Here is a 25,831-nt window from a genome sequence, read left to right on the forward strand (position 1 = left end):
GCTGCGAAAAGACCAGGCTGAAGGGAAAAAAGGGTTCAAAATGTGTGAGCCCCTGGAGCTGGCTGCTGATATTATTAAGAGGAAAAAATGGTGTTTAATTCAGGGCTCCTTTAGTACTCTCTGCTTGGGGTGCAGCAGAAATGGAGCTGATTGAGGAGTTTGGGTCCCAAGCAGGATATTGGGTTAATCTCGTTCACTCTGGGCTGCTCTGCTGGGTTGTTCCACAGTGTCATGTTCTCTGGGCTCTGGGCAGTGGAATCTGTGAGCTGGGGATCCCTGAGCTGGCTCCAGTCACTCCCCAAAGCAACAAAGTGGTTTTTTTGGCTGTGATTAACCCAAGTTAGCCCAGCGGGTCCACCATGATGTGACCTGGGCACCCAGTGCAGGCTCCAGCTCCTTCCTTTTCTCAACTTATGCTGCAAGACTAAAAAAAAAGCCTTTGCAAGTGGTTCAGAGCATTCTGGGCACAACCCTAGGCTGGAAATCACAATGGGAACCAGTGGCCACGTCCTTGTTCGTCCCCCTGGGTTCCCCCTGTCGCTGTTCCTGCTTCTGCTCCGGGCAACTTCCCTCTCTGCAAGGTCTGGGCTTTCCCAGGATGGGGGGGGAATGGGGGCTGGAGCCTCTGTCAGGCTTTGGGGGGACCCTGCCATGGCCTGGAGCCCCCTCACTGCTCGTTTGGGCGTTTGTAACAACCCTCCTGTGCCTCCTCCCTGCGCCTCAAGAGCTGCAGCTCAGTCCAACCACATCCCAGGCTGCTTTGGGGATGCACAGCCAGTTCCTTGGAGGAAAACCAACACCAGGCAGGATACACCCGCTGTTGTGGGCAGGGATTTTGCTTCATCCAGTGCTCCTGGTGTGTCCACATCCTACATTTGCCCAGAGAAGCTGTGGTTGCCCCATCCCTGGAAGTGTCCAAGGCCAGGTTGGACAGGGCTTGGAGCAACCTGGGCTGGTGGAAGGTGTCCCTGCCCATGGCAGGGGGTGGCACTGGATGAGCTTTGAGGTCCCTCCCAACCCAAACCATTCCATAGTTCTGTGAGGCCCTGGCCCTCACTGCTCGATCCCCACAGCCCTTCCTCCAAGAGCTGCCTCATTTCATCCCCATCTGGCTCACACTGCTGTCACAACGCGGGTGCAAAACCCTAAATCAGCTGTGGGGACTCAAAAGAAAAATCAAAGGACAGCGTGGTGTGCACAGGGGGATGCACCGGGACAGGCACATCGTCCCACAGCCGTGGCCACCTGAGCCACAGCCGGGTCCGCTTTGCTGCCGAGCAAAACATTTCCCGAAACTCCGGGCTGGGCCGTGTCCTCGGCGAGCGGCTCCCGCTGCCCCAACGGCCCCGGCAGGACCCACTTCCTCAAATGCTCCGAGCAGAGCGCGGGGAGCCCCGGGCAGCGCGTCCTGGGCAGGCCCCGGGCCGTGCCCCCAGAGCCCTCAGGACACGGGGCCGAGAAGGGACCGCGCCGGGCATCGCCCGAGCGGCGTCGGGGCAGCCGGGGCAGAGCCGTGCGGGGAAGCGGGGCAGGAAGGTACTTTTATGGGGTTGTTCTCGGCCGCTGTCGGAGGGAGGAGGAAGTTCGTTGGCAAATCGAGCCCTGCCGAGCTGTTGCTCTTCGTGGGGGGATCAACCCCCGGCGCAGGATCCCCACGGGCCCACCGGAGCTGCGCCTCAGCCCATCTCCTGAGCAAGGCCACCTTGGAAAAAAAAAGAGCCCTTCCTGGTCCAAAATGTCCCTCAAGCTGCCACGGAACTGGGATTTCAACCTGAAAATGGACGCTGCAAAAATAGGTACCTTCGGTGTTTGATCGTGTCGGGGTCAGCGGGCAGGGACAGTCAGGGGCTGGGGGGTGCTGTGGCCAAGCCCGGCTGCGATTTCAGCCGCGGCCTTGGAGGGGGGACCCGGCCCTCAGCTGCTGCTTCTGAGACAGTGGATGGTTCGCAGGTGATTTGCAAATGATTTGCAAGAAGTGATTTGCAAAGTTGTCCCCGAGGGCCCTTGCGGGAACAGGGCCGGGGCTGCGGCTCGGGGGGAGGGAAGGACAGGGGGACCTGAGAACGTGGGGCTGCTGCCCCTCCAGAATCCAGGCTCAGGGGGTTTAAAGCACAGGGGCTCGTTCTGCTGGCCAAGCCTTGCAGGGGGACCAGAGCAGACCGAGGGGCAGCGGGACAGCACCGGCTGCACGAAACAATCTCGCCCTGGCTCAGGGCTCTGCGCCCACTCCGGCATCACCGCTTCCCTCTCACGGGGCGAGGAGCCCTCTGAGTCCCATGGCCACGGAACAGCCTCACCCTCTGACTCCCATGGCCACGGAACAGCCTCACCCTCTGACTCCATGGCCATGGAACAGCTTCATCCTCTGACTCCCATGGCCATGGAACAGCCTCACACTGGGATTTCCTGACCCACCTCCTGCCTCTGCCCAGGCTTTGCAGGGCTCTCATCCACCATCTCCAGCATGGGAACCACTTGGGAACGCCTTTGGGAAGGAGTGTGGGATCGCTGTGTGGGCTCTGAGGCCGATGTATCGCGGCAGGGCCTGTTCTGGGGTCAAGCAGCCAGAGAGGGGGTTCGGGGTGAGGATGGGTTGGTCAAGGAAGGGGTGCAGGAGCCCAGCCTTGTGCACACACTGAGGCCAAGGCCCTCCGTGCTCCTGGCACTGGTGCCAAACTCGGCCCAGGCACACACTGGATTTCTCCCTGTACAGAGGTTGGACCCAGCTGGTCTCTGCCAGGCTCTGCCTCCTCCCCACTGAGACAGATTCCAAGGCTGACCTGCCTGGATTTTCCTGCAAGGTCATTTGGATTTCTGCCCACTTTTCTGGGAGTGGCCAAACCCTTCCCTTTGCACAGAGCCCCAGATGAAGGGGCGCAGCTCTGGCTGGGCTGGAGACACCCAGTGATGGGCAGGATGAGACCTCAGGTGGCCCAGAAACTCAAGGAGGACAAAGAAATCCCCACACAGTTATCACCGAAGCATCCTGGACTCCTGCATTGCCCATTCCCAGGAGAATTCATACTTTTTTGCCCAGAGGCTGTGGAGAAATGGGTAAAGTCAATCAGCAGCTCAGAAAAAAAGGCCAGGGGACACCAAGCCTGCTGGGGAGTGAAGGGTGGAGATGGGACAGAAGCTTGAACTTGTGTTGGTACCAGGAATTTATTTTTTTTCCAAGAAAATCTGCTTGTGATGAAATTCCTGGTGCTTTTTGCAGCCTCTAGCTGCTGTGAGCTGCTGGATGAGGGTGTCTGTGTGTATCTCCAGGGGTGCTGTGACTTTACTTGTGGAAATGTAAAGTCATATTTGCAAATATTTGCAATAATTGCAAATGAGCTGTCACTGCTCTCACTGGCTCCTCCTGGCTTGAGGACACTGTCCCCTCCTCATCCCCAGCCCTGGCAGCGGCACAGGCAGCTTTTGGAAGCCCTAGGACAGGGCACCAGCTCCTTCCTTGTGCTGAGGAAACTGCAAAGCTCTTTATGTCAATTGGGATTTCATTGTGAAACCTCCTGTGGCCCTTTCACTGGTTTTTATTCCAAGTCCCCACTGTCCCTCCTGCAGGGCAGGAGCAACAGGAGGGCAGGGAGGGCTCTTACCCAGGGCAGGGTTTGGAGCAGGAGCCAAATGTCCATGTGGGCACCAAGGTGGCAACTTCTGCCATTCCTCCTGGAAGTGCCCTCTGACAGGGCTCCTCTTTCTGGGGGGTGGGCAGCAGGACAAGGACACCCTGCTGTGGCCAGTCCCAGGGCTGGAGGAAGAGTGAGGATGTTTTGGAGGAAATATTCAACCTTAGAGGTGGTTGCCACAGGAAACGCTTTGGGGGCACCACATTTGCTCTTGGTGGCTCCTTCCTGCCCTGTGAGAGCACAGAGGAGAGCAGAGCTGAGGGTGCAGGGCTTGGCAGGGGGAGGAGAGCCTGGGAAAAAGCTTTGTGCCCACCCCACCTAAAATCTTGAGCTGGGAATCACCACCTAAGCTGTTCATCACACCTGAGCTGAGCATCACAGCTTAACTGGACATCACACCTGAGGTGGGTGTCTCACCAGCCACAAAAGGCAGAGATGTATAAAAGTGGTGAGGAAGGAGCCCCAACCTTGGTGGTTCTGGTTCTGTGAGTGCAGAGAAGTTTCCACTGGGCAGAAAAGCCTCATTTTGTGCAAGGCCAAGGCCCAGAGCAGGGCCCTCCTCACGCCCCCGCTTGAGCCCTGAGGTGGGGCTGGGCAGTGACACCTCTAGGGAGGAGATAAAAATAGCAAAACTGCTCTTCTGGCCTTAAATGGGCCCAAAGTTCAGGCAGAGCTGCCTCGTGCAGAGGGAAAATACAGCCCCATGTTCACACGGGGCCACATGGATGGGCACAGACACAGCTAAGCTGGGGATAAGGCCAGGCCTCCAGCTGCACCTTGAGCCTGGAAGGGCTGATTCTAAGGAAAAGGGACCCCAGGGGACCCCTCTGAACCCACAGTCCTGATGGACCTGAGAAAGGCTTCAAGGAGGGAGAGGATAAACCTGGTTTCCAGCAAGGATGGACAATTAAAGCTCAAGGCTGAGAGCAGGAAGGACCCCCAGGCAGCAGCACCCACTGGGTGCTTCCTTTCCATCTGCAGACCCTGATGGGCTTAGAGGGAGGTTGATACCTCCCATAAAGGGTAGAAAACCATTGCATTTTTCCTAAAAATCCCAAAATTTCTCCTTCCAAGCCTTGTGCTACTCGAGTATCAGCACTGCTGGGCTGAGCTCTTTGGGGAAAGCTGGACATGGAGGTGGATGGAGCAGATCCCTGATTTCTACCCGTGTGAGTGGGTGTGAGTTAAGGATCCTCTGAGTTGAACAGGCTCACTTTGGAATAAGCCCCCACAGGAGGCAAGCAGGGCCCTGAGGATCATTCCCCAAAAATCCTTCGTCCCCAGGAGTCGGCAGCAGCCACAGGACATGAAGGGATGTGATTTATGGAGGGGAGCGACGCTGCTCCTGAGCACTTTGCTGGGAATCACTAATATTCAGGAGATCTGAGTAATGCAGATGTTTTGGCAAGGAGCAGAGAAGGTGCTAGAGCTGGAGGACCACTTTGGAAACCCCACTGGGTTTTTCATCAGGGTAATCCCCAGTACCAGCATTTTTCCGGGGAGCTGGCTGGCAATTCCCTTTGGAAGGTCCCTGCTTCCAACCTCATCCTCTGCAGGACCACACCGAATGTGCAGCATCCTTGTGGCACTTTGAAGGCTGATTTTGGCATTCACAACCCTTTTTGGGATTTTTGGGGAAGTGATCTGCAATCCTGTGACAGGTTTGTAGTGGGGGGTGAGCTCAGGGTGCCCTACCCAGGGTGAAGGGAAAACACAGGGGGTTTCTTGCTCTGGGGGATTTTGGAAGGGAAAGTGGGGACACACTGGAACTGCAGCACCCCCTGAAGCACCTGCCCTGCTCGGCCCTGGGGGCCAAGTGTTCTCAGGCTGGTGCTCCCTGGGGCTGTCTGTGCCATGTGCCACCTGCTCAGGTGTCCCCTGTCCCCAGCATCACAAGGCAATGACAGATATTTTGAATTTGCACCTTTTTACAGGTTCTCCTTTGCACTCAGGCCCAGGCCAGGATTCCTGGGTGCTCATATCTAATGCAGCTCTTGCAGTTCTCTGCTCCACTGGCCAACGTGGGGAGAAGAGGGTGTGTGGGGGCAGAGATTCCCCCATCCCACAGTGTCACACCCCTTCCCTCACAGCTCTGGCTGTGCCCAAATCCCCTCTGCCAGGAACCACTGCGGGGCTCTGAGGCCCAAATCCTGCACAGTCCTCAGCTGGAGGACCCAGCCAGGTGCCACCAGCCCTGTTTTAGCAGGGGAGATGCAAAACCTCAGGAGATCACCATGGGCAGAAGGCCAGGGAAGCCCAATTCCCCTGGAGTCAGGAAATGTTTTTTGCCCTGCAGCCATAAATGTTGGCTCTGCCCAGCTGGGTTGGCACTGGGGGGCTGCAGCACCTGGTCCAGAGGCAAAAATCCCTTCTGGAAATGATCCCTCCCAAGGCATTTGCTGTCACAGAGGCATTGAGAGATGGCACAGGGTCCCTGGCACCAGTGGGGCTCATCTGTGCAAACAAGAGACAGGAACACTGCTCTGCCCAGTGGTAAATCCACACGGGCACTTTTGCCCTCCTTGGAGACTTTCCAGTCCCACAGTGTTGAGATCTTCCCCACTGGGAACATCAGGTTCTCCCAGAGCAACTTCCAGGCAGTTTTTCCCAGCCAGGCCGGGTCACTCCGCTGGGGCGGGTAGGAAAAAACACACACTCCCATTTAAAAAAAAACAAACAACCCAAACAAAAAACCCACCAAAAAAAAGCTAATGATTTTCTTCTCACTTGCAAGACAATTACTCCCACGCAGGAAAAAGGAAGCACAGCCTGACAGATAGTGCAGCCACTTCCTCTGAGCACTCGAGCCAGTTTGCTTGGTGAGGCTGCGGGGCCGAGAGCCGCTCTGCTCTCCCTGCTGGTGGCTCGTCCCTGGTGTCCCCCGTGTCCTCCCCACTCTCCAGCACTCCCCAGCACTCCCCAGCACTCCCCCCTGTCCCATCCCAGCCCTCTGTGTCCCTGGCAGCCCGATCCAGGAGTGTGATGAGCGGGGACCCCGCGGGCGCCCGCCCGGGGTCCCCCAGCGCCCTGGAGCGGCCCCTGAAGCTGGGCTGGCTCAAGAAGCAGCGCTCCATCGTCAAGAACTGGCAGCAGAGGTACTTCGTGCTCAAGGGCCAGCAGCTCTACTACTACAAGGATGAGGATGATGCCAAACCACAGGTAGGACGAGGCCACTGGGCTTTGCTGGTTCTCAAACTCCCCCTGTGTTGGGAAATTCAGGCTGAGGGAATTGGGGTTGTTCAGCCTGGAGAAGAGAAGCTTCAGGGTGACCTAATTGTGGCCTTCCAGTGCCTGAAGGGAGCCTGAAAGAAGGACTATTTACAAGGGTTTGAAGTGACAGGACAAGGGGGAATGGCTTCAAACTGACAGAGGGTAGATTTAGATTAGATATTAGGAAAAAAGTCTTCCCTGGGAGGGTGGGGAGGTCCTGGCACAGGTTGCCCAGAGAAGCTGTGGCTGCCCCATCCCTGGAAGTGTCCAAGGCCAGGTTGGACGGGGCTTGGAGCAACCTGGGCTAGTGGAAGGTGTCCCTGCCCATGGCAGGGGGTAGAATGAGGTGAGCTTTAAGGTCCCTTCCAACCCAAACCATCCCATGATTCTATGATTCTGTGATATGGTTTGGGATGGATCTAGAGTTGGGTATTAAAGAAGTTTTCTGCCTCTGAGCAGTAAGAGAGATGAAAGATCCTGAGCAGGAACTTCATCTATTCTGTGAAATTCTTTGGATGCCTGCAAGCCCTGCAGGGACCTGGATCCCCCTGTGCCCAAGAATTGGGGTGCTGGGAAAAAACAAACCAGTCAGCAACTGCAAAGCTGTTATCCTTTCCCAAGAAAGGAGAAGGAAGCTGAGAAGAGCTCAGTTCCCCACCATATCCCTGGCAGCAGGTGCAGCACTGGGTGCACAAGGGGATGGGATCTTTGGGAGAGGTTCCAGCCCTGCTCTTGATGGGAAAGGCACCTGACAGGATGATGCTTGTAGGAAAAACCACAGGACTTCCAGCATAGCCTGGGTGTGAGGATCAGCCCAGGCCAGAGCTCAGGGCTGAGGGCTGGGCAGGGGCCAGCCCAGGGCAGCTGCTTCCGTGGGACCTCCTGCCACAGGAGAGGCAGCTGGAAGGGAAGGAAATTCCTGTCTCTCTGGCCTGTGGGCTTGTATCCCATCCCAGCCCCATCCTCAGTGGTGCAGGTGCTTCCCTGGGCCCCCCTGCATGGCCAGAAACCTCCAGTGCCTTTTCCTCTGAGGGACAGGGCTGCAAACCTGCTGAGCACTTGGATTCAGAGCAGTTCTGGTGCTTTTTGGGGTCCTCAGGAGAGCACAACAAGCACCTGCTCCGTTGCACACAACTGGAGTGTGATCATTCACTTGGGCAGGATTTGAATGTCTGCACTAGTGCCCAAAGTCTGCAGCCCCCTCTGGCAACACCATCCCACCCTTGGACCCCTGAGAGCACCATCCTACCCTCAGCCCCTCAGGGCTCTAACAACCCTCTATCCACCCCATATAAACCATTCCTCAGGGAATGCATCACAGTACACCTGCCTGGAAGAAATCAGGTGGTTTCCCAAATTTATATGGATAACTTTTTAGTGTTTCATTCGTTTTATCCACATTGTAACTTGCTCTTTGAGCGTCCACCACCCTTTCCTCCTTTGGAGAAATTCCAGGGAAAAGTCCTGCCCTTTGCCAGAAAAGCAGTTTTCTGGAGGAAGTGTCACCAGGAGCAAAAGATAGAAAACATTCCTAAGGGGAAGGTGATCAGTGGATCCTTGGGGTGGAAGCACAGGGGGGATTCAGGTCCCATTTCAGGCTTTGCCCCATTTGAGGGTGATGGGGAGGAAGAGCCTCCTCCCCTGTGAATGGGATGTGGGAACAGAAAGTACTGGGAGAAGCTGATGGCTCTTCATGGCACTTTTGGCAGCTCTGGCTGTGACCCTGCAGCACCACCCTGGGGCAGTCTGAGCCCCTTTGATCCCATCAGTGATACTGATGGATCCATCAAAGGTACCGATGGATCCATCAAAGGTTCTGATGGATCCAGCTGCAGTTCAGGCTCTTGGAGTCTGAAATCACTGAGAAACTTCATTTCTGGGGCACAGCCTCATTTCCTGCCCCAGGAGGCCTCTGGGGCTGACTCAGCCCAGCCCCTCCACCAGCCTCCACAGCCAGGGGAGAGAAGGTCCAACAGAATGGCTGATTTCCACTTTAATTTTTGATTTCCCATCCCTTTTCTTCTTTTCCTCTACTCCTCTCCTGCCAACTTTGGGTTGGTTTTTGGGTTTAAGTGACGCTGTGTTAAAGGAACAGTTTTCCTGCTCTGTCACAGCAGAAAGAGGATCCTCTGTGGTTTTGCCAAGTCCCTTCTCCTTTGTTCTCTCTCCTTCCACTCCCAACAGGGGCTAAAAAAGCATGAGAATGGAGAAAAAAAAAAGAAAGAGCAAAAGAAGCAGTTTTTTCATTCTGAGAATCACCTCATTGGAAAATCTGGCATTTAAGCAGTGGCTCTTATTGTTTGAAAAGCCATTCTAGTGTATCTCTGTCTATCTATCTATATCTATCTGTCTACCTATCTATCAATCAAATATATGAAATATAGCTCCTGCAACCTGTTTGAAAGCAGGAATTCCACCCTCAGTGCTGCTACACGTTTGAGTGGCCTCACAGGGCTGGCACACAGGTATTTTCAGCTGCTGCTCTGCTCTGTCCTAGGGCTGCCTGTCCCTGCAGGGAAGCACCATCAAGGAGGTGGCCAGCAACCCAGAGGAAGGAGGGAAATTCATCTTTGAAATCATCCCAGGTGAGGAAGCCTCACTCCTCTTTGTTGCACTCTTTTGGGCTGGACTGTTCACCCAAAATCATTTGGGCAAGTCTTCTTCCCAGTCCTTTTGCTCCCACTTTTTTCCAAGGTCCCCACAGTGCTGTTTCCTGTGAAAATAAATATCTCACTTTCAATATTCAGGGCTGGAGCAGGGCCCTGTGTCAGTGCCCATGTCCCATGGTGAGAAGGAGCCTTGCCAAGCTGCAAACTGCAGCAGTTTCTGTTCCCCTCTTGCAGACCTTCCTCAAGTGAAGTGTCAGAGCTCTGCTTCCTTCGCAGCCAGGGAGACGTTAACGGGGAAATCTGGAGCCAGAGGCATTTGGCAAAGAAAGCAGCAAGAGTGGGTCCCTTCTCCTCCAGTGCCCTCCATAAATGATGCATAAATGTTATTTTTTGCAGGGGTGGCTGGAGACCAGCCCCGGGCAGGGCAGGACCCCTGTGTGCTCATGGCCAGCTCCCAGAGTGAGATGGAGGAGTGGGTCAAATCCATCCGGCGCGTGCTGGGCTCGGCCTCAGGAGGTAAAGGGGGACAGGGCAGCTCTGGGAGGGGTGATGTCCTGCTGTCCTGTGCTCTGAAGCACTTCTGGGTGAGGATTTCAAAGCTGGGCTCACAGATCCTTGACGCTGGAAAAGGGAGATGTGTCACTTGTGATGCCCTCAAAACCTGGAGCAGACCCTGGTGCTGGGGCTGCTGCAAACACAGGCAGTGCTGAGGAAAAGGCAGCTGAGCATGAATGAACATTTCTGGGCTGGTTTCATCTTCTTCTGCCAACTTCCTTATTGGTTTACTGACCCTGAAAAAGTTGTTCTTGAAAACTGCTCCCATTCAGGAGCGTTGAAAAATCTTGCCTTTCACCAGCCAATTTCCTCACTTTGCTTTGCTTTTCTTCCAGCTTTTCTTGCTCACCCCAACCTTTCTGCCCCCATTTTCTCTCCAGCCTGCCTTGGCCACACAGTCAGGCATGATCCCTTCAGCCCCAGGTCTTCTCTTCCAGTCCCCAGATCCTCTTCCAGACCCCCAGCCATGCAGTTATTCCATTATGAAATTGCAGTCAGGGAATTATAAAGCATGGATGGATCAGAAAGGATCACGCTGCAAATTTGACACCACAGATGAAACAGCAAAAGAAGCAGCAAAGGTCACTCCATCCACTTTTTCCATCAAGATGAACTCTCCAGACTTTTCCTATAAGGATTTTCTACCTCTAAACTGAACCAGGCTGTGCCTCCCCCAGGGCAGCACCACCCAGTGCACTGAGGATTGTGAGCCAGAAATTTTCAGGGCATTGCCCCAGCTGGCTCTGATACTTAATAACGACTCCACATCTGATCCCTACTTGAATTTAGGAGGCTGTTGGTTCTTTCCAGAGAGATGAAGTGACTTTATACGACAGAAAATGTAATTTATAGTAGCACAGACACCTCTGAGGACAGCAGAGAAGTCAGGGACTGTGGAGCTGCATTTTATGTGAATACCCAGGTTAACAGACCCCAAAACTCACACTTCAGGCTTTTGGCTTCAGTGTGAGCTGAGGCAACACGAGGTTTTAGAGCAACCCACTGTGCAGGGGAGGTTTTGGCAGCCCTGTGACCCAGCTCACTGTGAGCTTGTTGCTCACCAAGAAGCAGAGAAGCTGCAGAGTGTGAAGAAAAGCAAAAGCATCTCCAGAATCTTAGAGGGTTTTGCAGGGCTGGTTGTGACCCTCTGACATTGGGGTGGTGTCCCCAGATTAACAAATCTGCCAGCCTGCAGTCAAATAACCAAATCATTATCAGCTACCAAAGCAGAGGAAAAAAAAAAAGAAGCTATTTGCTTTTCCTGTGCACAGTGTCAGGTTTATATTCTTTATTTAAAAGTGTAAGCGAGTGATAAGTCAAAAACCCTCATGACCAGGCAGGTGCTGACAGGCCTTGTGGTTCCAGATGAGGGTGTTTACCTGCATTTTCCTGGGCTGGAGGATGCACAGGAATTGTTTCAGCCTTCAGAGCACAAAGTGAACACATCAGGGCACTGCTGGGGCACAAATGTGATAGAGGACCAGAGGACCATGTGCCATTAATATCCCAGAGCCACTTGGAGTTGGGATCTGTCTGCTCATGGCCCAGGCTCCGAGGAGGAAGAGCTGGGATGAAGGCTGCTGCCTTCCCACCACCCAGTGCTCCCTTTGCTGGGAATTCAGGAGGAAAAAGCCATTTCTCCAGAGGAAAGGTACCACCCTCTGTGGAACTCTGCTGTTCCTTTGCACAGGGGAGTTTCTGGAGGGGAAGAGGGAAAAAGAGCAACTAGATCAATGAGAATTCCAGCTCCAAATCCCTTCAAGGATCCATTCTTATTTCTGTGCTTTTTGTACCTTGCCTTCCCTCCCTGTGCCCTGCTCCTGTCTCCTTCTGTATCAGGACCCTGCTTACAGGCAGGTAAAAACCAAGGCTCACTGCCTGGCTTTAGTAGTTTCAAGAACTGTGAATTATTTGGAGGAGGAGCAAGGTTTTGTTTCGCTGTCGTTTCTTTGGGAAAAAAGTTCTGCTTTCTGTGGAACTTTGTCTCAGAAAAGACTTTTCCAGAAACTTTGAGTGTAGGTTTAAAAAGTGTGCAGGCTCTTTGTGTCCTGTGCTGTCAGAGCAGCAGGTGCTGCTGGAGCACTTGCAGGGAGCCCCTTGGGTGGGTGCTGAGCTTTGGGGCTCCTCTGATGAGCCTTTGGCTGAGCTTTGGGCCCCTCTGACCATGTGTCCTCTCCCCAGCGGTGTTTGGGCAGCGCCTGGCAGAGACCATGGCCTACGAGCAGAAGTTTGGGCAGCCCCAGGTGCCCATCCTGGTGCAGAAATGTGCTGAGTTCATCCGGGAGCACGGGCTGAGCGAGGAGGGGATTTTCCGCCTGCCCGGCCAGGACAACCTGGTCAAACAGCTCCGGGACGCCTTCGACGCCGGGGAGAGGCCGTCCTTCGACAGGTAACGCTGCCTTCCCCCGCTCCTGCTCCCAAATCCCGGGGAAAACAGCCAGTCTGACCCCCCTGCAGGGAACCTGGACCCTCCAGAAGGGCTTGACCAGGAGACAGGATTCAGCAGAAACCACGAAGGGAGGCGCAGGCAGAGTCAGGGGCTGCTGAGATGGGATTCATGGAAATAAAGGAAAGCATTTACAGAATCACAGGATGTGCTGAGCTGGGAGGGACCCACAAGGATCATGGAGTCCAATCCTCAGCCCTGCACAGGGCAGCAATTAGGATTTGCAGGAGCAGCCAAGGAAGGAGCAAAGGGAAGAGCCTGCACTGCCCATCAGCTGAGGGTTTAGAGAAAGCAGAGCAAGGAGAGGATCCCAAATGAGTTCAGAGAACACCCTGATGCACAGTAGAAGTTATTCCTCTCCCTGCCAGCCCACAGCCATGATATTTTCCTCCTGCTGCTTTTCCCTACAACACCACACAGAGATGTGAGAGATTTTTGCTGCTGCAAGGCAGGTCAGGCCCCCCTGACCCTCTTCCTCTGCGGGGCTGAGAGGAAATGGAGAATTCCCCGAATCTGGGAGAGCTGCCTGTCCCTGCTCATGGGTCTTGGAGAGGCTTTGGAGAGAGACATTTGCAACTGCTACCTCTGCCATGGCCTGTGCAAAGTGAGAGGAGGAGGGTAAAGCCCTGGTGCTTCCTTTCCCAAAGGGATCCCAAAGGGATGCAGCTGCCCCTCAGGTGCCTCCCTGTCTCCAAGGGAGTTTCCCACGTACCCCACCTGAGCCCCTTGGATTTGGCCTCAATTCCATAAGGAATTCCATCCCTCAGTTCCCAGCCTGTCCTGTTCACGTGTGCTGGGGTCTCACCTGGCAGTTTGTGCTGGTGAAACCCATGATCCCGGACCTGGAATAATGGAAAAGTGGGTCCTGCCTTTGCACAGCACCAAAAGTGAGGGTTTGGGCTCAGCTCCTGCCTTGTCCTGCCCACCAGACCCGAGACAAGGAGTGCCCAGGCTGCTGCTGTGTGTGAGGGTGACACTGGCCATGGGGATACCCCACCAGGGCAGAATTTGGGAGCTGCTCCCTGTGGCAACACCTGAGCTCTGAGAGCTGCCAGCAAGACCTGGGATGTTCGTAGGAGGGGAGCCCCAAACCCAGGAGCTTCCCTGGATTTTTGTGCAAAACACCTTGTCTGAGTGGTGTGCAGGGGCCTCCTCTGTCTGTTCACCTGTCCCTACCATAAAACTTCTCCTGCTTTAATCCAGTTTTGTTAGGAGAAATCCCAGCACCTTCACCTAAATCCTCCTGCAAGTCAAAGCTGGGGAGGGAAAACATCCCACCAGTGGCTTTGCAGCTGAATGTTTCTCACTTCCTGGGCACTGAGCCTGTTCCTGTTGGAACCTGTGGGGGGCCATGGGAAGGTGAAGCCTTTTTCCAATTTTAGCAGAACTTTTGCAGCAGGGCCTGGCCAGGGAGCTCAGCCCCTTCCCAGCACCCTGGGATGTCCCCCCATCCCACAGGGCTGGGAATGACATCCCGTAGTGGTCCCAGGAGGACTGCAACCCCCTGGCACCTCAACCAAAACATTTTCCCAATGAGGAGGAAAGCAAATAACAGGGTTTAGAGTGACCTGAGTGCAGCAAGGTGTTGGCTCAGCCTTCTGTGCCACCTGTTTGGGTTTTCATGGGCACACTCACCCAGGATTGAGTGAGGAGTGTTAGAAAACTGCTGTTGCAGTCCAGGCACCCAGGATGACTAATCGTGTATATTGGTAGGCCCTACAAAAATATAGCTCTGAAAAAATCCCTTCATGTGTATGTGCATTTGTTAAAAATAATGATATTTGAGACCCCAAACCAATCCTAAAAATAACTGACCTGGGGGATTTTTGCTCCAAGTTTAGAACAGTTTAGTGACTTCAAGGTGGGTCAGATTAGAGGCTTCTGATCTTGACAGTGTCCTTTTGACATAATGTCAACTCCAGGGGCTGCAAAGCTGCAAACATTTGTCCCAGCAGAACAGCCCCAGTAACTGCTGCTGGTCTGAGACAGGGTCTGGAGCCCCACAGTGGGGACTGTGGCCAAACATGGAGCACCAGGATGGGCACACAAACCCTCCAGAGCCCAGTGTGGGCTGGGATGGCTTTGCTTGAAGGAGTGGGGAGGTGGGATGAGGGTTTTGCTCACTTTTTCTTGGTTTTTTTATCACTTGACTGCAGCAACAAGAGCCAGTGTAGAACTGCAGATATTCAGCTCCCATTCATTAAATAACGTCCAGAGCTGTCCAGTGGGTGAAGAAAACTGATTTTAGGTTCACAGTGTGAAGGGGAGAGATGGAGACAACAGTATCTGACCAGGAGAGGAGCCTGTGTCGTGCCAGGGGCAGCTGCTGCTGCCTTGGCTCCTGCTTTGCCCAAAGTCGTGGTGGAGCAGCCAAGGGAAGGGACTGTGTGCCAGGGCCCAAGGGCAGGGAAGGGCAGCTGGGGAGAGCTGAGGCAGTGACTGTGCCTGCTCAGAACTCGGCCTTGGGAGAGAACAGGAGCCCTTTTACTGAATTTCTGGCTATCCCAGCTCAGACACTGGGACCTACCAGACCCATGGTAGTGAAAACCTCCACCAAGCCTTTACTCTCCTGCCAGCTGGGGCCATTCCCTGGCTTGGGGTGCCCTGTGGATCCCCCCAGCTTGGGGTGCCCTGTGGATCTCCCCAACTTGGGGTGCCCTGTGGATCCCCCCAGCTTGCTGTGCCCTCCCCATTTACATCTCCCTGTGTCCACATCTGTGCACGCAGCTCAAACGGAGCCACGGGCAGGGTTTGCTCCCCTGCTGGGACCTTCTGGGGCTGAGTTTCACCTGAGGAACCCTTTGCACCTTGCAGGGACACGGATGTTCACACTGTGGCCTCCCTGTTCAAGCTGTACCTGCGGGAGCTGCCGGAGCCCGTCGTGCCCTGGACGCAGTACGAGGATTTCCTGCTCTGTGGGCAGGCACTGGATGCTGATGAGACAAAGGTAGAGATGCTTTTGTTTTCCTCCTTCTGGCCTCAAAACCAGCTGTGTTTCATACCCAGGACTTTGTGAGGTGGAGGTGCTGGTGCATGTTTAGCTGGGCTTTATCAGCTGTGTAATTACTGAGCTTTGGAATCTTTGGGAGAAGAAAACCAAAAAGAAAAAGTATGAGAAAGAAAAACTCTCCCAAACCCAGTGGAGTTTCTCGACTTGACAACATGGGTTTATGAATTTTAAAGCTTAAATTTCTGGAGGAGATCTGAGAGCTGCTCAGCACCTCTCTCTGTGGAGCCCTTGCAGCAAACAGCAAGTGTGGAAACGGGGAGAAAAGGAAACCCAACCTCCTGCAGCTCCACCTGCCCCAGCTGAGCGTGGAGCTGGTGGGGGCTCTGGGGGAGACCAAGGAAGGAGGTGGGGATTTGGGAGAGGGGAAAGTGAGAAACAGATGGGAGCTATATATTTTGATGGAAAAGTTGAGTTCCTATAGCAAAAAAAGTCACTCCTGGCTGCTGTTCCCAAACCCTGAATCATGGAATTGTAGAATGGTTTGGGTTGGAAGGACCTTAAAGGCTGTGGAGTTCCAACCCCCTGCCATGGGCAGGGCCACCTTCCACTAGACCAGGTTGCTCTAAGCCCTGTCCAACCTGGCCTTGGACACTTCCAGGGATGGGGAACGTAGTGGGTTGACCCTGGCCAGATGCCAGGTACTCACTACAGCCACTCTCTCATTCTGCCTCTGCAACTGGACAGAGGAGAGAGAAAAACCAACAGTGAAGGACTCAGGAGTTGAGATGAGAGCTGGGAGAGGTCACTGACTGATCACCATCACGGCCAAAACAGACCCTGAGTGGGGATATTAATTGAATTTATTACAAACAGGATCAGAGCAAAAGAGAGAAGCAAAACAATCCTAAAAACACCTTCCCCCCACCCCTCCTTCCTTCGAAACTCAACCTCCTCCCCCAGCAGTGCAGGAGATGGGAATGGGGGTCACGGGCAGTTGTTGTTTCTGCTGCTGCTCAGGGAGAGGAGTTGGAGTCCTTCCCCTGCTGCCGTGGGGTCCATCCCATGGGAGACAGTCCTGGATGGAGCTCTCCAGGGTGAGTCCATCCCATGGGAGACAGTCCTGGATGGATCTCTCCAGGGTGAGTCCATCCCATGGGAGACAGTCCTGGATGGATCTCTCCAGGGTGAGTCCATCCCATGGGAGACAGTCCTGGATGGAGCTCTCCAGGGTCAGTCCATCCCATGGGACAGTCCTGGATGGAGCTCTCCAGGGTCAGTCCATCCATGGGCAACAGCTCTTCCCAAGCTCTGTCCCGTGGGTCACTCCTCCCTGGGGTCAGTCCTTCAGGAATGAGCTGCTCCACCATGGGTCCCCCACAGGGGCCAAAGTCCCACCTGGGACAAACCTGCTCCAGCCTGGGCTCCTCTGCACGGGCTGCAGGTCCCTGCCAGGACCCTGCTCCATCTGGGGCCTCCCACGGGGTCACGGCCTCCTTCAGATCCCCCCCTGCTCCAGCCTGGGCTCCCCCATGGGCTGCAGGGGGGTCTCTGCACCCCGATGGTCCCCCATGGGCACAGGGGCACAGCTGCCCCCCCCGGGCCCTTCCCCAGGGGCTGCAGGGGAACCTCAGCTCTGGCTCCTGGAGCTCCTCCTGCCCCTCCTCCTGCACTGCCCTCGGGGGCTGCATCCTTGTTCCCACGTTCTCCCTCTGCTCTTCCCTGGCTGGAATTCTTTCTGCTCAATACCTTTCTGTTCTTCCATATGTTATCCCAGAGGTGTTGCTGTCATTCCTGATGGGCTCAGCCTTGGCCAGTGGCAGGCAGCCTGTCCTGGAACAGCTGGAATTGGCTCCTGGAGCAGCTGGAATTGGCTCCACCAGGCAGGGGAAGCTTCCAGCAGCTTCTAAGAGAAGCCACTCCTGTAGCCCCCCCGCTACCAAAACCTGGCCAAAGAAACCCAGTACAGGGAAATACCCCAAATGACATGAAAACACACAGACCAATAGCACAGATCTCCTCAGCTGGGAGCTCTGGGAACTGCAGTTCTCAGGGATTTCCAGGGCAAACGTTTCTCGTAGATTGTTCCACTTTGGGATCTTTGGGGTCAACAATGTCCCAAATGTTCATACACAAGAAACTCGAGGAGATGAGGCAGTTGATGAGGAGATCAGCCCTGTCCAAACTGCTCATGGCACCTGTGCTGGGCTGGAGGGACCCTGCTCCTTCCTTCGCTGCCGTGGCCAGGGGCTGCCTCTCCTTGCTGTGCTCCCTATGGAACTTCTCCATGTCCATGCTTGGTCTGATGGAGAAATGTGACTTCCAAGCAGAGCAAATGACAAGAGAACCATAATATCATGGAGTTGTTAAGGTTGGAAAAGACTTGTAATATCATCGAGTCCAACCATCAACCAGCACCACCACGTTCACCACTAAACCACGTCCTCACGTGCCACATCCACGTGTTTTTTGAACACTCCCAGGGGTGGGGACTGGGAATCACCAGGAGGCAGGAGCATACAAGGGTGGATGGAGTGACCAAGAGCTGTTCTTGAGTCCGTGTATATCTGTGAATCTTTCTAGAGCTGTTTCTTTACTTGTCTTTAGGGCCATCAGGAGCTCCTGAAGCAACTGTCCCTCCTTCCCCGAGACAACTACAACCTCCTCAGCTACATCTGCAGGTCAGTGCTGTGCACGAGGTATGGACAGCTCAGATTTGGTCTTGGGGAGCAGAATTGTCACCCCAAAGGCCAAAGCTGCCTCCTCCAGGCAGAGTCTTCTAAAGCCATGGTTTGGTTCCCATTGAGTCACCAGATCCTGACTTCTGCAGAGGGAGAATTTCAGCCAGGGATAAACACCTCGACAGTGTTTGAGCATAAATCACTACCCTAAAACTCACTTACAAATCCCTGAGAATTAAAATCAGGTGTAGTTTTCCTGGACAAAACCTGGTGCACCAAAACCTCTGGGTTTCACCCAGCCTGGGTGGGTTTATTCTGAGGTTTATTGGGGGTTTCCCTTCCTTTTTGGTTTGTTTTGGAGGTGAGCAGCTCGTCACATGGTGAGTTTTATTCTGATACCAGTAAGACCCAGCTCCAGTTCTCTGTTCTAAGGTGAGCTGTTTCTGTCCTTGTGACTGAGAGGAAGAGCTGGAGGATCAGATAAAATCAGGATTTATACCAATGGGTGTGTAAGGCTTTTTGCAGCCTTCCTCCTCTGATGGGAAATATTACCTCTGAATTCTGGCAGGTTTCTACACGAAATACAGTTGAACTCCAGTGTCAACAAGATGAGTGTGGATAACCTGGCAACAGTGATCGGAGTGAACCTCATCAGACCTAAGATAGAGGATCCTGCAACTATTATGAGAGGTAAAAGGGACTCCTGGGATAATTGGTGTAGGAGCACCTGGCATGCTGGAATACTCAGGTGCATCCACAGTCTTGAAACTGCAATTTTTCTATGGATGGACCAATGGATATCAGCCAGAAACGGGCCTGGGCACAGAAAGAACAGCAGAGCAGAGTAAAGCCATGTGTAAGTGGCTGTATAAAGGTGTTGATGGTGGCAAAAACCTGTTTGGAGTTGCACTGTTTGTTCTCTCCAGAGAGCTCAAACAATTCAGGAATTTGGTGAGGTCATTTCTGTTGCTTAGAGCAGGAAGGTGTCAAATTCTTCTAAGAGAAACAAAGGAAACTCAGAGAAATTAGTGTTTAGCTGAGCCAAACTGTAACCCCGTGGGCAGGGACAGATGTAACAGAGATGATAAAAGAAAAGTTATAAGGCCAAAGGCTGCTTTATTCTACAGACTTCACATGCAAATTATCCAGATATTCATACACCTCAAACCTGGGCTTGGCTGTTGTAGCCTGGTGCAGCTGAGCAGACTCACAGCTTGGTTGCTCCATATCCTACTCCTGCTATTAATATATATATATAAATAATGTCTAAATATTAATATTTATAATTACATAATAAGATATTATAAATATGGTATATTTATAATTATACCAATAAATATATTAATAGGTTGATATAAAATAAAAGGCGATATAAAAATCCCTCCCTTTATTTGTCTTTATGATCCTGCTCCTTGTCTTCACCTGCAGCTCCGTTTCAGACACCGAAAGGCCAACCAGAACATCCCAGTGTGGGTGAAGGAATCCCTTTGTGTTGGGTTTGTCCCTGACAATCTCTCATCCCTCCAGGCACTCCCCGGGTGCAGAAGGTGATGACTGTGATGATCAGTGACCACGAAAACCTCTTCCCCCTGTCCAAGGATGTGCCACTCTCCCCACCTGCCCCCAAAAATGACAAGAAAGCCCCTGTCCCTCGCAGCTCCGTGGGCTGGGGGGCTGCAGAGGACCCTGCTGTGCCCAGGGCCATGATCCAGAGGCGAATGGTAAGGACAGATCCCCAGGGAAACAATCACACCCATGTTTATTAAATGTGTGAGTAGTTATTACGGGCTCTGACAGGTCAGTGAGCCACTAAAAGCACTTGCTGTTAAAAGGGGGAAGAGCTGTATCTGTCAGCTCTGGAATATTTACATCAGGAAAAGGATGTAGGTAAACTTTCCACTTTCCTGTGGAAAATCTACTGTTCTGAGAAAAATGAAAATTCCCAATGCTTTTCATCTAAACAGCTGAACAGACAAAACCTTTTCAGTTCAGGCTGGTGAAGGCAAAACACTGAGGATTAAAGGCTTTTCTCAGAAGAAATCTCTGCAAAAAAGTTCTTTTTAATGGGAAACAGGGTCCAGTCTAAAATAATTTTAATGGGAAACTGTGGCTGTGTTCAAATGTGCCTTTTGGAAACCTTGCAGTGCCAGCAGTGGCTACAACCTGTCTGCTGCCAGGGCAGGGCCAGCCTCTCCTAATGCCATGCTCTGCTTTCCAGAGGGATGACCCGAATTCCAGCGGTGCCCCTGGAGCAGCTGCGAGCTCAAGTACCCCCAGGGAAGATAAGGAGCCCAAAGATACCCCGGGAATGTGGAAAATGCAGCCAAGGAAAAGAACTCAGACTTTACCTAACAGGAAGTCCTTCCTGGCAGCGGCTGCTCCGGGGGACAAAGGCAGCCCGGAGAAAAGGGATGTCTTTGCCAGTGACTTTTGGAAAAGCTCCCCCGGGAGCAGCTCCCGCTCCGTGGTCCCCGATGGACACAAGAGAACGTTGTCTCACGATCTTTTTAAGCTGCTCGACCTCCACCGGGCTGCGACCTGCGACAACATTCCCCCCTCCCCGCCGGAGAGCGGGGACGGCAGCGGCTCCAGCCCCAGCCCCTCCGGCAGCATCTCCGACAGGGAATTCCTGCCCTGCCCCAGCCCCAGCCACGAGCCAAAGGAACCAGCCAGTCCCGCCGCTGAGGTGCCCAAGCCTGATCAGGAGAGCAGGGAGTTCCTGCAACACATGGTCCTTAGGCTGGAAAAAGAGATGGAGACACAGAAAAATGACTACGAGGAACAAATCAAGAGGTAACTCCCTGCAGGGAGCTGCTTTCTGGGGAGCAGGAAATCTGCAGCTCGGGTGGTGACAGCAAATATTGCACAGATTTATGTACCAATAATATTATACAGTATGCAAGAGTAATGATTAATGCTAAAATACAGTATTTAGTAGGCTCTCTAAAAATCAATGTACTGTGTGTGCTGTACTGTCATGGCATAGTTGCTAATGTTAAATTACCCCAATATTAATACTTTATATTTCTTATCACATCATTGTGTGGCACTGCAATGCTCCTGCCATAATCAAACTGTCATAATTCCTGTTATTATCATCATGCTCTCCAGAGTTCAGTAGTAGCATTATGACACTGTTAGTTGTAACCATCATATAGTTATTATATTATCTCTATTATCACAGGATCAATACACATATTGACTTATTGCATCATTTTATGTGGCCATTGAGGGAATCAAGGCAGGACCTTTGGCTTGTTTTAATCCTTAATGACACAGAGGTCAGACTCCTTAAGAGCCAAATGATGGTTTTCCAGCACTTTTCTGATCCAATCCTTTCATGCTCCATTTTTCTTTGCAGTCTCCAGAAGGAAAACTACGAAGTCTGGGCCAAAGTGGTGAGGCTGAACCAGGACATTGAGAAGGAGAAGAAGAAGTCTGAGGAACTGGAGCTGAAGTTGATGAACGTGGAGCGCTCGCGGGAGGAAGTGGAGAGGAAAAACAAAAAGCTTGAGGAGGAGATAAAAAAATTAAGTAAACCCACAGGCCAAACTGATGCCAAAACCAACTAGGAGGAGACACCCAGCTTTGCACAGGCACAAAATGCAGCTGCACAAATCCACAGGAATTTCCAAGCAGGTTCAGGGCCAGGGACTTGTATCGTCCAGTGTCCTGCTACCAACCACGGGCCCATTTGGAGGGAGGAGTCCAGAGTTTAGAGGCTGGTTAATGCTCTGAAAATGGAACTTTCAAAAATATCCTTTAGCTTTTTTTGGTGTGTTTGTCTCAACTCCTCTTTCAGCTGCTCAAGTTTCCTGGAGAACAGGCCAATACTTCTGCTGCTCAGTCAGAATGTCTCGCACGCGGGAGTTTGGGTGAGGGACACGTTTTGCCTTTACAGAAAGAAATCCCTCCTCCAGCCCCCTGGTGCCTTGCTGGGGCAAAACATCCATGAATCCTGGATCCAGGGAGACAGAGGAGCCCCAAGGTCCAGGATGGCACAGCCCATTGCCTGGTAGGCTGCAAATGCTTCAGCACCTCAGCTGAGGTGTTCATGTTGATCCCACAGCTGGTTATTGCTCTTATAGAGCAGGACAAGCCCAAAGAGCTCCTCAGGTCAATCAGAGATCTCCTGCAGAATCACCTGCTGTGATCATCAACACCAAGGCTCCAGCTGGAAAATCCCAGAAAATCACAGAAACCTCTTCAGTTCAGAGGCTGTTCAGGTATTTGAAGTTGCTGTTCCCACATGCACAGAAATCCAGCAGAGCTGACAAAGCTTTGGAGAGCACTTTCACACACCCCTACTCAGAGATCTTTGTGCAGAGGGAGTCCATCAGCAACTTTCCCAGCACAGAAAATGGGGCTGATACAATTTCCCTGATGGGCAGTTTTCAAGGAATGACAGATCTGGATTTATTTGCTGCCCCTGCTTTGGTTTCTCATTGTTTCTACAGCACAGAACAGGATTTCCTCAGCCAGCTGGTGGAAAGCTGGGTTTGCACCCCAACCATGATGTTGGGGCTCTCCACAGCACCTGCTGCCACCAGCATAAAGACAAACTGGACCCAAAAATCCCAATGTGACTATTTATGACCTTGTCTGCTTGTTCCCACCCCTGCCAGCAAGTCGTGGTTCCAGCAGTACCATGGTGCTGCCAAAGCTTTTTGGGGGAGGAAAGAAAAATAGCAGGACTGAAGAAAACCTTTCACTCCTCGTTTATGTTGAGAAGGGGAAAGAGCAACACCCAGACTCAGCTCAGCACAGAGCCTTCGTGGGGATGGAAAAGAAAAAACCCATGGAGACTTGCAGGAGTTTTGAAGCAGGACCAACCACGTGTGTCTGTGCCAGGCACAGGGAGGTGAATCCCAAAACACTGGATTCATGCTACTGAGGCCTTGGCTTTGATGAGGCAAAATTATGTTCAAGACAGGCTGCAGAGATGTCTGACAGAGCCTGGGGAGGAAAAAGAACTGTTGAGAGGAAGGGACACAGAGGAAACTGTGTGAAACAAAGGGATATGGGAGTGGGAAAACATTGTTGGAGAATAAAAGTCAATATTGGCTATAAAGCACTTTCTGCTCTCAGCCTTGCTGGGGGTGGGATGGGGTGGTCTTGTTTAGCCCTAAAACTGAGCCCAGATTCAGTCTCAGACTTAGATTCAGTTTGGTGCATTGAACCCACCTTTGCTCAGCTGTGGGTATAAAGTACTGGTGAAGGAGAGGTTTGTGAAAGTCGAGCTGCATTTAAAAATCCAACCCATAAATAACTCATTGGACCTATAGATGCTGACTCCAGGTGTCCTTCCTTTCCATGGGATCCCCAGAGGCTACACAAACCTTCACACCATGGAATTGAACCTTCTGGAGGCCTGTGAGGGCAAAATGTGCAAAATCCCAGTGCCTTCCCAAGGATCCACAGCCAAGGTCCTCTGCTCTTCCAGGGATCAAATCTGAGCTCCAAAGGTTTCAAACTTGAGTATAAGGTTTCAAATCTGATTAAAATTTTTCAAATCCCAGTCCTGGTGATGTGAAATCTCAGTGAGGATCTCAGTAGCCCCCAGCATTGGAGCAGCAGGCCTGGCTGTGCTGGTGCAGAGCTCCACAGCTTTTCAGAGGGATGGGCGTCGTGGAGAAGGGCCCCAAGGAGGGCAGAGTGGCCTCCACCAGGCTCAACCACCTTCCAAGATGAGCTCTCCAACCCTCCCCTTCCCCACCACCTGCATGTCCCACACCCCACAGCATCCTGAGTTGCCTCCTAAAGTCTCTTTCCTCCACCACTGACACCACTGGTGCTGCAAGTCAAAGTCCCCCCATGGGACCCACAACCTCCTGACACTCAAATCAAGGGGTTTCTGAAGTGTCTGCCACCTTTTCAGAGCAGCTGCTCCCCTTCACTAGTCTTTTCTGTGTTTTCAGATGACCTTGACAGAGCTGCTTCAGTGTTTAATTTAATTTTTTACCTTTGCAAGAGACTCATCACGAATCTGAGCATGAGGCTCAGGAGTCACCAGGGAGAAACTTCTCCCTCGGGTGTAGGAGAAACTATGAACATCTGGGCTGGAAATGCCACACGCTCCTTTCTGCAGAGATCAAAAGTGTGAAGAGGCAAATAATTCCTTCACAGCAGATTGTAATGACGTGCAAAGGCTTGGCTGAGGCTCAGAGACCTCCATGATTAGGACAAGTGCACGTTATTTTAGTATAAACTGTGCATTCCACCACTTCCGCTGCAGAGAGGCCAAACAACCTCGTGGCTGTTTCTGAAGATCAGAGTGACTTCTTTGAAGATATTCCACCCATTAACATTTGGAGTGTTTATAGAGGTCATCTTTAAAAGATAGACTTTGCAATGGAGGTCGGGTGGGCTGGAAATTCCTCAGTGCCTGGAGGGAGGAACAGCCTCGGAGAGTGACACGGGCACCTTGTGAGCTGGGGGCTGTGAATAAGGAGGGAGTTCCTTTTGTTTTAAAAGTGAGCTTTTTCCTGAGAGAGAACCATGGATGTGCCCATGCCAGAGCTGTGAAACTACATCCTTTCCTTCCCTGAAGGAGACTCCTCTCTGCTCAGCCCAGAGCACTGTGTCTGAACACTGAACACTGGCACTGCCCAAATCCTACTCTGGATTTTATGCACTTCCACATCTTCTGTTGGAGACACCACAATATGAGACCCCCGAAAACTGACCGATGCACAAATTGTATTTCCTTCCTCCTCCTTTTTTTTTTTTCTGCAGCCAAGCCATGAAGCTTTTTGGGGAAGAAGCAGCAGAGAAAGTGTCTCCTGCACCTGGAGCAGGGGTTGCTGCTCCTCTGGGCTGCGAGGGGCAATGTAAACTCATGGAGGGCTGTTTGGTGGCTTCTCAGCTCAGCAGGATTTGGGCCTTGATTCTGGATCCCCTAGAAAATCTGAAGTTACTACTGACACGTAAGGGCACAACAGACTGTCTACAATAAAGAATAAAGAATAAATCCTACAGAAAGGTCCTTTTCAACCCTGTCCTGGGCACTGTGGGCTTGGAAACTGCCAAAGGGGCAGTTTTTCACCCCCTTAACCCTCACAGTGCACAACCCGAGGACACCAGAGCATCACCAAGGTGCCAACCCACAAATCAGACTGAGGATTTTCCTCTCCCTTTAAATGTGATACAACTTTCCAAATTAGAGCCATTAAACCACAGACCTCAGTGCATGTAAAGCTGTTCAATCGTGCATTTTGGGGTGAAAATATGAAACCTTTTGGGCTATAATTTCAGTCCTCTCACTGTTTAGGATTATTTGTGTTAGAGCTGAAAATCTGTTTTGCTCTTCTCAGGTATTTACTGAATTAATTTAGGAATTCACTTCGTTGTATCCAGGAGTTTGGAAGGCGTGAGAGGCAAGAAAATAAAATTATCCTTCCCACATTATTCTCTCTGGATCCCGAGCCAGCCCCACTTGTTCTGCCTTATCCCCTCATATTTATCAAAGTTGCATTTTTGGCATGAGGGAACTTTCCTTTTTTAGCCTGGCCACTGCTCAGAGGAGCACGTTGCTGGGGGAGGCGAGGTGGACGTGCAGGAAGTGTCTGGCCATTCCTGAGGGGGGATTGTCCCAGCCCGGAGCTTGTCCAGCCCCAGGAGCAGTGGGAACATGTTGTTCCCCTCCAGCAATTCCAGAGTGATCAGTCTGTCCTTCCTGAAGGAGCTGAAAGATACCCCCAGACCAGGCTGCTTCTGAGAAGAAAATACTGCCAAAATGAGTGTATGAATAACTG

At 52.4% G+C, this 25,831-nt stretch overlaps 1 protein-coding gene across 2 annotated transcripts; it reads left to right on the top strand.

The window, feature by feature from the left end:
* Positions 1-1,459: 1,459 nt before the first annotated feature.
* On the top strand, positions 1,460-23,148 carry ARHGAP25 (Rho GTPase activating protein 25). 2 transcript variants are annotated; one of them, XM_027701578.1, is made up of 11 exons: positions 1,460-1,950; positions 6,595-6,788; positions 9,337-9,424; positions 9,845-9,964; positions 12,185-12,392; positions 15,264-15,396; positions 18,004-18,077; positions 18,646-18,767; positions 19,605-19,798; positions 20,296-20,870; positions 21,439-23,148. In XM_027701578.1, exons 2-11 carry the CDS (start codon positions 6,612-6,614, stop codon positions 21,647-21,649), a joined length of 1,902 nt encoding a protein of 633 aa, XP_027557379.1. In that variant the 5' UTR covers positions 1,460-1,950; positions 6,595-6,611; the 3' UTR covers positions 21,650-23,148. The 2 variants fall into 2 exon arrangements, with proteins under 2 accessions (XP_027557379.1, XP_027557378.1); XM_027701577.1 differs by having other exon boundaries at positions 1,460-1,796.
* Positions 23,149-25,831: the final 2,683 nt, after the last annotated feature.

The sequence above is a fragment of the Neopelma chrysocephalum genome, unplaced genomic scaffold (genome assembly GCF_003984885.1).
Source record: "Neopelma chrysocephalum unplaced genomic scaffold, ASM398488v2 Primary Assembly neopelma1_163, whole genome shotgun sequence".
Lineage (NCBI taxonomy): Eukaryota > Metazoa > Chordata > Aves > Passeriformes > Pipridae > Neopelma > Neopelma chrysocephalum.

Coding starts and splice junctions, on each gene's coding strand:
- ARHGAP25 (XM_027701577.1), top strand. CDS start 1,736: ATGTCCCTCAAGCTGCCACGGAACTGGGATTTCAACCTGAAAATGGAC. Junction 6,789..9,336: donor AGGATGATGCCAAACCACAG/GTAGGACGAGGC, acceptor GCTCTGTCCTAG/GGCTGCCTGTCCCTGCAGGG. Junction 9,425..9,844: donor CATCTTTGAAATCATCCCAG/GTGAGGAAGCCT, acceptor TATTTTTTGCAG/GGGTGGCTGGAGACCAGCCC.